The sequence below is a fragment of the Carcharodon carcharias genome, chromosome 9 (genome assembly GCF_017639515.1).
Source record: "Carcharodon carcharias isolate sCarCar2 chromosome 9, sCarCar2.pri, whole genome shotgun sequence".
Taxonomy (NCBI): Eukaryota; Metazoa; Chordata; class Chondrichthyes; order Lamniformes; family Lamnidae; genus Carcharodon; species Carcharodon carcharias.
In genome coordinates this window covers 92,743,367-92,757,846 of record NC_054475.1, presented here as the reverse complement: position 1 = coordinate 92,757,846, position 14,480 = coordinate 92,743,367, and the positions used below count along the sequence as shown (strand labels likewise).

The following is a 14,480-nucleotide window of genomic DNA, read 5'->3' as shown; positions in this document are numbered from 1 at the left end:
TATCCCTCCTATGGAGGTGCTAACACATGCTGGGGTAAGGTTCCACAGTGCAGTCACCCTTCAGTGCCTCAGTGACTATTCTTTTATAGAAGCCCAGGTCATGAGTGCTCATAGACTGTTCAACTGCATCACCACCAAACGTGATCATATTCTCATGACAAAAAGTGCTGGGAAAACTCAGCAGGTCTGACAGCATCTGTGGAGAGAAAGACAGAGTTAACGTTTCAAGTCTTCTGAAGAAGTGTCATACCGACTCGAAACGTTAGCTACTTCTTTCTCTCCACAGACACTGCCAGATCTGCTCAGTTTTTCCAGCACTTCTTGCTTTTATTTCAGACTTTCAGCATCCGCAATATTTTGCCTTTATCTTAGTTATCATATTCTCACCTGATTTTAACATTGCAGATTTTACAGTGTGGGTTACTGGAAACTAATGAGAAGAGAGTTCCCTTTCCCTTCTTAGCCCAGAAACACCAAAGCTACTTCAGTTAAACTCAGTGCCAGGAAGGGAACAAACCAGGGAGGCTCTGCATCTGAAGTGCTCATTCTCATTGGGCAGTGCAGTTATCCACAGGACCAATGTGGTAGCAATTTTAATGTCCTTTCATAAACGTTCTGCTGTGTTGCTCCCCAAGGATCAGTTTAACTTACAAACCCAGAAAAAGTGCAGCCTTGGAGAAACTGATCATTTCAAATTGTTTCTTTTTTATTAAACTGATCAGCAAAATATGAAATAATTGAACTGGCAAGGAGCTGAAAGATTCCCTTAATTGAATCACATTTTGGGTTCTGCAATCACAGGTTTACACCCTCCCCACCACTACATCATGGTTATCTTACATTGTATGTTATCTACTCATGGCCATACATTCCTTATTCCTGGTTTTACTTTGGAAAACTTTTAAATTAGCATAATAGTATTCAAGTAATTACAAATTGTATTATTGTGGATTATAAATGACTATGTAGCCACATTGGGAGTAATTTTGACTTTGTGTTATAGTGTTAACGTGATAGTGAAAATCAGCCTGTTTTACATCTCCAGTCCATAAAAATAGAAATGGGGAGAGGTGTCACTTTGCTGTAGATTTTCCATTTTCCATTATTGCACAAAGTCAAAATTTATCTTATTTACTATGAATAGAATCAGACTGCAGAATGAAATTCCAAGAGGAAACTGAAAAACATAGGATTCCTCTTCCCCCTGAGACAAGGAGATTACTAAAGGATGTATGTACTCTTTGATACTGAGCAGATAGAGTGCAATACATATATTCTGCCTGATTTCTTATAACTACACTATTTGATTGGAAAAGATCGGCACCAGTAGGAAAGGGCTACTTCAGTTTCATAATCGAGTCTTAATTACTATTGCATCCTGTAGTATGTCTCAAGAGCTGATCTTACAAATTGAAAGGAGAATTAGGCAATAGGTATACAGAAAATGCACAGATTATAGCATGAAGGCATTAAGACTCTTCATGCATTGAATTTAAATACAGTCATTAAACATTATGCCATCTCAGAGCCTGTCATAATAATGAACAATAGATTTAATCACAAGATAAATTTAGTATTTTATGTTAAAAACAAAATTCAGAATACAACACTCGTTTAGACTCTCACACATATGTCAGTGATCCTACCTCCCATATTGCGAGAAATGATAAAGGTGTTCGATATATACTCCATCTTCTCTGTATAAATGCTCCACAGCATAGCACCCGAGCCACCAGCATATAAGAAACGTGGTTAACACAACATTGTGCAACAGCAATCTAAAAGATCCCATTAGCTCACTCACAAAAATAAAACAAGACTAAACGGCAACTTCCCTTCAAATCTGTAGACTCGGGAACAGAGGAAGTGAGCAGGAACTCTCTGTTTTGCTAAACTCACATCAGCCCATTGTCATAACTCGTACCCCTTCCTTCCCGCTTATAATGTGCCTTCCTTCTTGAGGTTTTGCTGGGAGATATAACATGTTTTTACAATGACCCAGGCTGGGGCCAAGCTGTGTGAGATCTGCAGACCTTGTGAAGCCATGCCTTTCCTATTAGACAAGCTGAAAAAGCGCCCTCCCCCCTCTATTCTCAAGTAAAGAATTATCAGCTCCAGAAGCTTAAAGCAAACCTGGAACAGACAGCTGGCACTAAATACGTTGCTTCTACTGATGATACACGTTGTACAATATAAACTTCTGCTTAATGTTTTACGTGCAGGCACAATTGTAATCAGGTTTTACCAACTTTCACTGATAAATTTCCTGATTCTTGGGTGGTAATGAATTGATAAAAAAAAGTTGCTTTCCTTCCAAACTTGAAGGAAATTATTTCCATGGATTTTTTATCCAAAAATCAGGAAGTGTGCACATTACATCTATGATGTAAGGACATACTTTGAAGAGCTCTTATAGTGACCATTGCTGTTATCAACACAATGGATATACTGCCTATAGTGATCACAACATACTGTTTATCGCACACACTACAAAACTGAATTTCACCATCAACTATTTTATATTTTAATCAGTCTTTGAAAATATTTGAGCTTCATACTATCATGTATCACAGAATCACAAAATTGTTAGTCGTAGAAGAAGGCCAATTGGCCCATCGTGTCTGCACTGGCATGATGATGTGATACTTTAGACATAAACTGAAGTTACCATCATTTTGTGATACACAGACCATTCATTAATACCATGGAATGTTGTTTATTGCTATTGACAGTTTTTGTAATCATGGAAACCTACATTACTCAAGAGCATTCAACATTTAGGAAAGATTGACAAAAAGGAAAAGGAGGTGGGGTAGCGCTGTTAATAAAGGAGAAGATCAGTTCATTAGTGACAGAAGAACTTAGCTCAGAAGATCAAGATGTAGAATCAGGGTGGAGTTAAGAAACAGCAAAGTGCAGTATACCCAAATGGCAACCTTCACTTATTTATGCGGTTGATATAAACTACTTTCATGGGCCTTAGTGACAGCTTCAAAAGAAGGAACATAGGATTACAGAAAGTAAGAGCAAGAGTAGGCCATTCAGGAGCCTGCTCTGCCAGTCAGCTAGATCATGGCTGATCTTCTATCTCAACACCATTTTCCCCGCACTATCCCAATATTCCATGTTGTCTTTACTATCTAGAAATCTATCGATCTCTGTCTTGAATATACTCAATGACTGAGCCTCCACAGCTCTTTGAGGTAGAGAATTCCAAAGATTTACCACCATCTGAGTGAAGATATTCCTTTTCAGCTCAGTCCTAAAAGGCCTACCTCTTATTCTGGGATTGTCACCTCTTGTTCTACATGCCCCAGCCAGGGAAAACATCCTTCCTACATGTCAAGCCCCGTTTCAATGAGATCACCTCTCATTCTTCTAAACTCTGGAGAATATAGGCTCAGTCTCCTTGATCTCTTTGCATAGAACAACCCTACCATCCCAGGAATCAATCTGGTGAACCTTTGTTGCTCCCTCTATGTCAAGTATATTCTTCCTTAGGTAAGGAGACCAAAACTGTATGCAATACTCCAGGTGCGGTCTCACCAAGACTTTGTACAATTGCAGTCAGACATCTTTAATTGTGTACTCAAATCCTCTTGCAATAAAAGCCATCATACCATTTGCCTTCCTAATTGCTTTCTGCATCTGCATGTTAGCTTTCAGTGACTCATGAACAAGGATGCCCAAGTCCCTTTGCACATCAACACTTCCCAATCTCTCACCATTTAAAAAATACTCTGTATTTCTGTTTTTCCTACTAAAGTGGATAACCTGACATTTTTCCACAATATATTCCATCTGCCATGTACTTGCCCACTCACTTAGCCTGTCTAAATCCCTTTGAAGCCTCTTTGCAACCTCTGCACAACTCATATTCCCACCTAATTTTGTGTCATCAGCAAACTTGGAAATATTACATTTGGTCCCCACATCCACATTATTGATATAGATTATGAGTAGCTGGGGCCCAAGCACCAGATGCATCTGTGGACAGGGCCAGGACGCAAGCAGTCCCCTGAGCCTAAATCCCAGGATTCCAGGACCAGATAAGTTTTTGGCGTCTCAGGGCAGGGAGGAAAGGCCCACGGGGTAGGGAGTAGGAGGTGGGAGTGTTAGTGGAGAGGCCAGTGGGAGGGGAGTGGTGGAAATGGGCCAGGAGGACCTGCAGGGGCGAGTTCTTTTGGTGGGGGCACCCAATGTTAAAAGTAGGCTGCTTCCTGCCCGAGGCCTGAATGAGATTACTTTTCGGGTTTCCCCTCCCAGCCCCAGAACCCCTCCCACCAGCTTGACAATTGAGATTGGGTGGGAAACAGCCCTTAAGTAGTCAATAATTGGCCACTGAAGGGCCTCAACTTGTGCAATGGTGGGCGGGCTGGTCTAGCACTTGTCACAGCGTAAGATTGCAGAGAAGTCGGGGTAAGCGAGAGACCAGTGGGAAGGTCATCCAAGGAACTTTACAGCCAACCCGCACCCACAACCTCGCTGGCAGGGGAGCATAGAATTCTGCCCTATATTTGTTGTAAGCCATGCAAACGCTAGCCATTACCGGGTCTACCGTCATACCTTTCAATGTAGTTTCCCAATCTACCATAGCCAACTTGCATCTCATATCTTCATAGTTTCTTTTGTTCAGATTTAAGACCTTAGTTTTGGATTGAACTGCATCACTTTCATACTTGATGTAAAATCAGCTAAAAACATCAGTGGGATTATTTACAATAGTGGCATGATAGGGCATTGTATAAGTCAGGAAATTAGAGGTGCATGTAACAAGGGTAATACAGTAATCATGGGGAACTACCCAGTGGGTAAACCACATTAGCACTAATGTTGTGGAAGACGAATTCCTAGAATGTATACAAGATGGTTTTCTAGAACAGTTTGTTGAGGAACCAATAAGGGAACGGGCTATTTGAAATTCAGTATTGTGCAATAAGAAAGGGTTAACTAGTAATCTTATTGTAAAGGAGCCTTTAGAGAATAGTGATGATAATACGATAGAATTTTACATGGTATTGGGGTAGAAGATCAGCCACGATCTAATTGAATGGCAGAGCAGGCTCAAGGGACTAAATGGCCTATCCTGCTCTTATTTTCTACAATCCTTTGTTCCTACTTTTGAAACTATCACTAAGGCCCATAAAAGTGGTTTATATAAACTGTGTAAATAATTGAATTCTGTCATTTAATTTATTTGTGACTTGTTAGCCTTTTGTTTGTTTTCTCAAGGTTTAGTGACGGTCAAAATAAAAACTGATTTTCCTCATAGGTTTTTATGCTCTAACTTTCCCCAAATTTTCTATCAGTTTCGATATTTAAGATAAAGGGTTAGAAATTTGTTATGATCCATTTTCAGGCATGGGGGTTATGGTTTGGTTACTAATGGGGGGTTACAAACTTTGTGCTCCCTCAATTTATTTGTCTATTGTAGTATTGGTCTGAGCAGGGCCCAGGTTGTTGGCTGCCTAAGTGCTCAGAAGGGGACTAAGCAGCATGTACTGACAGGGTGTGGTGCAGACAGCCTGCATGTCTTAAAGGTACTCTGCCCTTCCTATAAAGGAGCTTGCACTCAGTGGAAGGAGCTACCTGTCCAGGCACTGGCTGCAAGTAGGAGCACAATTGGAGCAGCAAGGAAAAGAGAGGGTTTCTAGGTTCACAGATATGATGCTAAAGGCCTTAGTGGTGAGGTCAACAGGATGAGAGGTAATGATTTCTTGGGGGCATTCCAGGAGGCCCTCAAGGATCATCCATGGAAGCGAATGGGAGCAGGTGGCCATGCAGGAAAGTCAACAAAAGGAGTCTGGCCCCCACAAACTGGCAGCAGTGCCAAAAACTTTTGAGTGACCTCACATGGGTGGTCAAGGTCAGTGAATGCATCTTCCACTGGCATCTCCTACTCACCACTCCACCAACATCTTACTATGCTCAATGTACTGCACCCCTATGACTCACCCAGCATCAGTCTCTGGCACTCAGAACTTACATCCAATATCCAGATACTCCATCTCACCCTCACACATATTCCAATGCTATCAGTCTCACACCCACCTCTCACTATCTCCAATTACCTGCAGCTATTCAGCTGAGGCAGACACATTACCCAACATAGTGCAACAGAGATTTCTCCCTCACTTGCCAGGACAAGGTGGTCCATAACTGCATGAGCAGAGCAGAACCAATGGAGCCAAGGAGACCTGCATCTCCTGAGCCCAACAGAGGAGATGGTGCTTTGCATCATTTCCCCCTGTCCCATCCTCCTTCCCTCACCCCAACATGTTTCGCACTACTTGGAAGAAGTACTCAGGGTAGGAAGGGTATAGGATGTACTCTGGTTAGGGGACTTCGATGTTAATCACAAAAGGTGGCTCGGTAGCACCAATACTGACCAAACTGGCCGTCTCCTGAAGGATATATTGCCACACCTGGCCTTTAGTAGGTAGTGAGGGAACTGACAAGAGGGAAAAAATCTACCTGGCCTGGCCCTCATCGATCTACACGTAGCACTTGCAACTGTTCATGATGGTACTGGTGGGAGTGACCACCGCACAATCCTTGTTAAGACCAAGTCTCTTCACACTGAGGATACTCTCCAATATGTTGTGTGGCACTGACACCATCCTAAATGGGATAGATTCAGAACAGATCTAGTAACCAAAACTGGGCATCCATGGAGCATTGTGGGCCATCAGAGGCAGCAGAATTGTATTCAACCCCAATCTGTAACCCCATAGTCTGGCATACTCTACCATTACATCAAGCCAGCGATCAGCTCTGGTTCAATGAAGACTGCAGGAGGGCATGCCAGCAGCAGTATCAGGCATACCTAAAACTGAGGTGCCAACCTGGTGAAGCTACAACACAGAACGACATACATGCTACAGACAAAGCTAAATGGTCCCACATCCAACAGGTTAGATTAAAGCTCAAAGTTCTGCAGATCTGCCACATCCAGTTGTGAATAGTGGTGGACAATTAAACAACTCACTGGAGGTGGAGGCTCCATGAATATCCCCATCCTGAATGATGGGGGAGCCATCACATCAGTACAAAAGACGAGGCTGAAGCATTTGCACCCATCTCCAGCTGGAAGCGCCTAGTGAATGATCCATCTCGGCCTCCTCCTGAGGGCCCCAGCATCACAGATGCCAGTCTTCAACTAATTCTATTCACTCAACCTGATACCAAGAAACAGCTGAAGGCACTGGACACAGAAAAGCCCTGACAACATCCCGGCAGTACTATTGAAGACTTATGCTCCAGAGTTAGTCATGCCACAAGCCAAGCTGTTCCAGTACAGTTACATAGCTACAGCACTAATGTCTACCCGACAATAAGTAAAATTGCCCAAGTATGTCCTGTCCACAAAATACAGGACAGGTACAATCCGCCCAATTAAAGCCCAATCAGTATACACTCAATCATCAATTGATGGAAGAGGTCATTGACAAGGCTATCAAGCAGCACTTACACAGTAATAACCTGCTCACTGATGCTCAGTTTGGGTTCCACCAGGGCCATTTGTCTCCTGACCTTATTAGTCCTTGGTCCAAACATAGACAAAAGAGCTGAACTCAAGAGAGGAGGTGAGAGTGACTGCCCTTGGCATCAAGGCAGCACTTGATCAAGTGTGAGATCAAGGAGCCCTAGCAAAACTGAAGTCAATGGGAATCAGGGGAAAACCTCTCCACTAGTTGGAGTCATACCTAGCACAAATGTTGAGGTTCTTGGAGGTCAATCATCTCAGCCCCAGAGCATTGCTACAGGAGTTCATCAGGGCCTGGGGCCAACCATCTTCAGCTGCTTCATCAACGACCTTCCCTTTCTCATATGGTCTCCACATTTAAGAAAGGATATACTTGCTTTGGAGGCAATACAGCGAAGGTTCACTAAATAGGTACTTGGGGTAAGGGACTGTCCTATGATGAGAGGCTGAGTAAATTGGGCTTATATTCTCTGGAGTTTAGAAGAATGAGAGGTGATCTCATTGAAACGTACAAAAGTCTGAGGGGGCTTGAAAGGGTTCACACTGTGAGATTGCTTCTGCTGGTCAGGGAATCTAAAACACAGGATAAGGTGCTGATCATTTAGGACTGAGATGGGAGAAATTAAAGGGTTGTGAATCTTTGGAATTCTCTACTCCAGAGGACTGCGGAAGTTCCATCGTTGAATACATTTAAGGCTGGGATGGACAGATTTTTGGTCTCTCATGGAATTAAGGGATATGTGGAACAGGCGGAAAAATGGAGTTGAAGCCCAGGATCAGCGTTGATTGTACTGAATGGTGGAGGAGGCACCAGGACCATGTGGTCTATTCCTGCTCCTATTTCTTGTGTTCTTATAAGGTCGGAAATGGGAATATTCACTGATCAGTGCACAATATTCACGAATCCTGAGATACTGGAGCAGTCCATGTCCATATGCAGCAAGACAAGAGCGCAGTGCACAGAGGTGAGACTTTCAGGTTGTGGAACCATTCTAGTGTAGCCTCTTCACTGATGTGAGCCTTGAACCTGGAGTCCCCATTGATCATTGAAAGATAGTGGCTCCATGATGCTGATCTCCATTGTCCCACCAGGGCATGCGCAGCAACAGTGTAATGCTTTTAACTAATGATGTGTTCTTCTTCTCCTTTTTAGATTTGCCAGCAGGCGTCCGATCTGCAGACCCCAAGGGGCCACCCCTGATGCCTGGGACCACCGAGGTATTATTTTCACCTGCGTCACACCCGCTCTCTGAAGCAGGAACCAGTGCAGATACCAATACCTCAGTGGGCATTATATCGGCGGCTAGTATCTCGGTGCACGTTGTGAGGGTACATCACAGTCACCTGAGGTGCAGGCAGAGGCAGAGAGTGCCCAGGGCGATGGCAGTTAGAGGGCTGCTGTGGACCAGGACAATGCTCAATTGAAGGCTGATGATGAGCCTCTGGCATCATCCATTTGGCGGCAAATGCTGGATGCCCAGCGAGATGTGCAGAAGGATCTGGCAGAGATCCATGAGGGTCTACCTGCCATGGTTTCTGTGATGGAGGAATCCATGTGGAGCGTGAGCACTGTGTTGACCATCATGGGCGAGCGCACTGACTCCTCCATTGAGAGAGTGGCGAATCTCATGGAGAGGTAGCCCCATGGGCAGAATGAGGGGTTCGGACTTGCAAGCTCCCACACAGGCACTGACTTCAGGTGATCTGTGTCAGTGTGGGAGATGGATGAGGCACCCAATATCCCAGCTAGGTGCCCATCCATCAATGGTGTGCAGGGAGGTCCAGAGCGACCTCATGTTGGTGCACAAACTGCCTGTTGTCTCTGTGGGCGCCTCTCAGGGTGCTCTGGATGACGGTAGCAGTCCCTTCGCCAGCAACCGTTGCATCTGATGAGGCTGCAGCAACTGGGGATATGCCAGCCGTGGCACTGACCGCTCCCTCCCTGGTGGGGCCAGCACGGGCTCCACTGGCCAGAGAATGACCACCAAGGTCATCAAGACCAACAAGACAGCAGAGTCAGCAGGCTGTCTCCAAAGCCGGTGCCAGCGAGGAGGGAGCATCTAGACGTAGCACTTGCAAATGTAATTTAAAGGCACCATGAGCACAAGATGGACAGGTCATAGGTGATTTTATGTTCATTTCTGTTTACTTTACCTATACTGGTCTGGGATTGCAAACCAGAAACATTTTTGTAAATACTTTTGAACTGCCACGAGGAGATAAATTTTGTTTTTGTTGTCATGGCCTGAGTATGCTCCACCTTTTTATATTATTGGTGCAGGATACACCAGTATGTAATGCTGGACGTAAGTGGCTCTGAACTTTATTGCAAAGGCACTGAGTGTTCTGTTTTCAAATGAAAGAGTCCTTTCTGACACCCGGGATGGAGGTGGCAGCCCTGGCATGAGGTCAAAGCTGATCTTTAGTAGCCTAGCTGAAGGAGCATTGGATCAAGGCATCCCAGGTGTCCCTGCCTCCCTGGAGGTGACCGAGGTCCAGCTCCATGCCCTCAACGTTCTCCTCATTGTGCTCCTCTTCTGACTCACTACTGGATTCATCCTCTGTGGCCTCTACAGCTGCGTCAACATCATCTTCCTCCAGTAGATCCCCCCTTGCCAGTACCAGATTATTGAGAGTGCAGCATGCAACCATGATCAGTAACACCTGCTCTGGGGGATATTGCAGTGCTCCCCTTGAACGGTCCAAGCATTGGAAGCGCATCTTGAGAAGACCTATGGTCCTCTCTACACAGGCTTGTGGAGGCATGGCTCATATTCTAACGCTTCTCTGCCTCTGTTCTTGGGTGATGGAGAGGCATCTTAAGCCAACTCTTCAATGGATAGCCCTTGTCACCCAGCAGCCATCCATCCTGTTGGGCTGGAGCACTGACGCGCCCCGGCACTTGGAAGTGTCTGAAGATGTAAACGTCATGGGAGCTGCCGGGATACCTTGCATAGACTTGCAGGATCTGCATCTGGTGGTCACACACTATCTGCATATTCATGGAATGGAATGCCTTCCTGTTGACAAAGGCACCAGGCTGACCCACTGGCTCCTTGATGGCCACATGTGTGCAGTCGATGGCATCCTGGACACGGGGAAACCCAGCAATTGCTGCAAAGCCTCTGGCTCGCTCAGCCTCATCCATATGATAAGGAATAAAGGTCAGTACCTGCCTGAGCATAGTTTCTGTCACTTGCTTGACTCAATTACGGACAGCTGATTGGGGAACTCCACAAAGATCTCCCACTGACCCCTGGAAAGAGCCAGAGTTGTAGAAGTTGAGGGACATCGTGACCTTCAGAGCCACTAGCATGGGGTGTCCACCCACACAGTCGGAGCTGATCTCGGGCCCAATCATCTGGCAAATGGAGGCCACGGTCTCCCTTGAGAGGCTGTGTCTCCTTCGTCATTGCACCTCAGACATATTGAGGTAGCTGCATCGCCGCCTGTAGACCCTGGCAGCAGGATAGTGAAGTCTTCTGTAGCCTCTTCCACCTTGTACTTCCTGCTGGCTCTGCACCCCTGGCTCCTGAGCCTCTCCTCCCACAGGTCGCTCCCCTGGAAGCTGCATTGGGACACTTGGTCTCCTCCCGCTTCGGCACCTCTCTTCCTCCTCAGAGGAGGGGCCTCCAGCGGAGACTACAATCCTCATTACCAGGGTAAGGGAATGCTGTCTGATACCTGGAAGTCTCCACATGGTCTGAATCATCCGGGGTCCTGGCAGACAGCATTGAGTCCTGAAATAATGCCTAGAAATACTAAGAATGAAGCCCCAAACAGGGATGAAGCTGCCAAGTACCAATAAGTCACCAGCAGCAAACTATCTCCAAAACTCCTCACTACTCACACTGGCAATGTTGCTGACCTTTTTTATCCTGCCCTTGGATGAGGTTTGTGAAAATGTCGGCTGCCCGCCTGCCCGTTTTGTCTGTGTGCCAAGTAGAAAATCGCCTGGGCAAGGAAAAATCACAGCCAATTAGACTGTTAAGGGCCTTAAGTGGCCTGTTAATTAATGGCAGGCACTGCTCCGGCACATGCAAGCGCCCGCCGAGCGAAATATCGCGCCAGTGCACGATGACGCTGGGACACTCGCCTGACATCATCGTGTGCTATTTTACTCCCAATTGGGTCGGGCGCGCACCCGACCGCGGGATGAGAACTTCTGCCCATGCAAACACAAATAAACAACCACACTTATAAACACAGGCACAAACACTCAGACATACACATGCACACACATACACAAATACACGCACAGACAAGCGCAAAGACCCACATACAAACACACATATATAAACACCCACACACAAACACACACATACATATACTGTAGGGGACCTGGTGTCCCTGGTGCAGGACCAAGGCCAAACATGATGTAATGCAGAGGGTGGTTTAATACTCAGTGCCTTGGATATAATTTTGTCTATTTTCATACTAAACAGCATGGCTACATAAAGATTTGAATCAATCATTTATTTATTGATCATCAGACTCAATGCGTTTTTCCAAAGAAATCATATTCTCTTCAATAATTACATCGAGATGAGTATCACTAAGCAGAATGAGCATGGGGTCGGCTCTGACACCGATTCAATCCTTATCGGAGAATGTCAGCAGATACCAAGCAACAAGCTGCAGTCAGAAATCACACATGGCTGCCTGCTGTTATTTTCGCTATCAATCAGAATAAATTAACACTGTAATCCTCGCCGATCTTTTAATACACATGAGAATCACAGTCCACACTAGCCCTCTGCTTTTCCGTTAAAAGCACCCTAACAAAGATGTCTGTTACCTGCATTATACAAACAGTGCAGCAATTTATTTCTCTCACCGCTAGCCTATGGGGAATCTCGGCATGATACAACAAAACAATACCTTTGTTTTTTTTCTTTCTCTGCCCCGGTTGCTCTTTTTCATAGGTGTTGCCCATCATCCCCTATTACCATGGTGCAGCTCATCCCTTTCCACTTCCCTGTTGCCTGGATTGTTTGGATGATTGCCAGCAGCAAAATGCTGGCCCCAGCACAGCCTGAACAGGGTGCATCATTACAGACAGCTCCTATGGGAAATGGGCCCTACTTACCACAGGAACAAAGGGGAGGGAGGGAGGGAGGCACCGTTCAAACTCCTTCCTGATAGTGTTCCTCAGTGAAGAGAAGAAAAATATTGTGACAGCCGTGTTTAATTTCCTTTGCTTTATTGTCAAAGGCTTCTACATTTTTGCATGTTTAAAGAATTGATATGTATTTTAAACATATAACACTGACACTCCCAAATGCAATTTACAGATAGCCAGAAATGCTCACCTTGATAGATCAGCTGGTTACAGCAATGACTAATTGTGAATATGAACCAGGAAGGACCCAGAACTGCCCCCAGAGCTGTGCTAAGTTAAATTGTCCCAACTGATAAAAAAGGCATTGCAATTGGCTTTGGAACCCAGTGTTAGGGAGCTGAAGTTAACATTCCAGATCACCATCCAGTGACCACTGCTGGAAGTGTATATATGTACATGAAATGAAGGCTATTAACCTGATTTATATCCTATTTCTGCCCCTTTTCAGCACGAAGTGGGTAGCAGCAGAATGAAAATAGTGATAAAGGAGATCTAACATCCAAAGCCAGCCTAATGCAATGTTTAATTAGACCTTGATTTGTGTGGCTAGTGCTCCTGGCAATAACATATTTTTGGTCTTTGGATATTGGCATACCAATACCATTTGAAGTCAATCCACTGATTCTTAAAGCTGCCAATTATTCATGGGTGGTACAGTGCACAAGAAGGAGGTTTGGTGAGTTGCTGCAGTGCATCTTGGAGATGGTACACACTGCTGCCACTGTTCATTGGTGATGGAGGGAATGAATATCTTAGTTGGTGGATGGAGTGCCCATCAAGCAGGCTGCTTTAGTCTTGATTGCGTCGAGCTTCCTGAATGTTGTTGGAGCTGTACTCATCTAGGCGAGTGGAGAATATTCCATCATACTCCTGACTTGTGCCTTGTAGATGTTGGACAGGCTTTGGCGGGTATGGAGGTGAGTTACCTGTCACAGAATTCCTGCAGGTGACCTGCTCTTGTAGCCACAGTGTTTATGTCACATGTCTAGTTATGTTTTTGGTCAATGGTAACCTCCCAAATTGTTGATGATGATGGATTCAGTGATGGTAATACCATTGAACATCAAGGAGAAATGGTTAGATTCTCTCTTGTTGGAGATGGTCTTTGCCTTACTTTTGTGGTGTTAATGTTACTTGCTGCTTATCATCCCAAGCCTAAATATTTTCTAGGCCTTGTTACATATTGACATGACTGCTTCAGTATCTGAGCAGCTGAAAATGGTGAACGCTGTGCAACCATCAGCGAACATCCCTACTCCTGACCTTATGATGGAGGAAAGGTCATTGGTCAAGCTGCTGAAGATGGTTGGCCTAGGATACTACCCCGAGGAACTCCTGTAGTGATGTCATGGGGCTGAGATGATTGGCCTTTTTTAAAATTCATTTCTGGGATGTGGGCATTGCTGGCGATGCCAACATTTATTACTCATCACTAATTGAATCTGACCCCTTCTCAGAGGAAACAATATCTACCGGTGAGAGGATGATGTTAAGTATCTCTCAAGAGCGTCAAAACACCTGGGACACCTTGATAGAGACAACAGATCTTACAAAAAACAGCAAGAAACTATGATCTCTCATACGCAAACTTGAAGGCAATCCCAAGAAAGCTGCCCAACATCCATATGTGTCTGCAAACCAAGTTGCACATCAGTTGCTCCTAAATGGAAAAATCAACAAGAAACAACCAAGAGCAAAACTAGATAGGAAAAAGTACAGAGATGACCCTGGCTTCACTGGACCATTCACCATGGAAGAGCTGGAAACTGCTATATCTAGTCTAAAACACGGGAAAGCAATTGGACTTGACAACATAGCAACGGAGCAGATAAAGCATTTCGGACAGCAAGCAAAGAAATGGCTCCTACAATT

The 14,480-nt window shown here is 44.9% G+C and overlaps 1 protein-coding gene across 2 annotated transcripts in view; it reads right to left on the bottom strand.

The window, feature by feature from the left end:
* nhsl2 (NHS-like 2) overlaps nt 1-14,480 on the bottom strand; it is a 366,941-nt gene that overhangs the window by 101,212 nt on the left and 251,249 nt on the right. Inside the window, exon 1 of one of the 2 annotated variants that reach the window (XM_041195872.1) lies at nt 1,647-1,806. The exons of the other annotated variant lie outside the window; for it this stretch is intronic. Coding sequence (XP_041051806.1) covers nt 1,647-1,719 — 73 coding nt within the window. The 5' untranslated portion in view covers nt 1,720-1,806. Of the gene's footprint in view, nt 1-1,646; nt 1,807-14,480 lie in introns of those variants that run through there. 2 annotated transcript variants of the gene reach the window in all.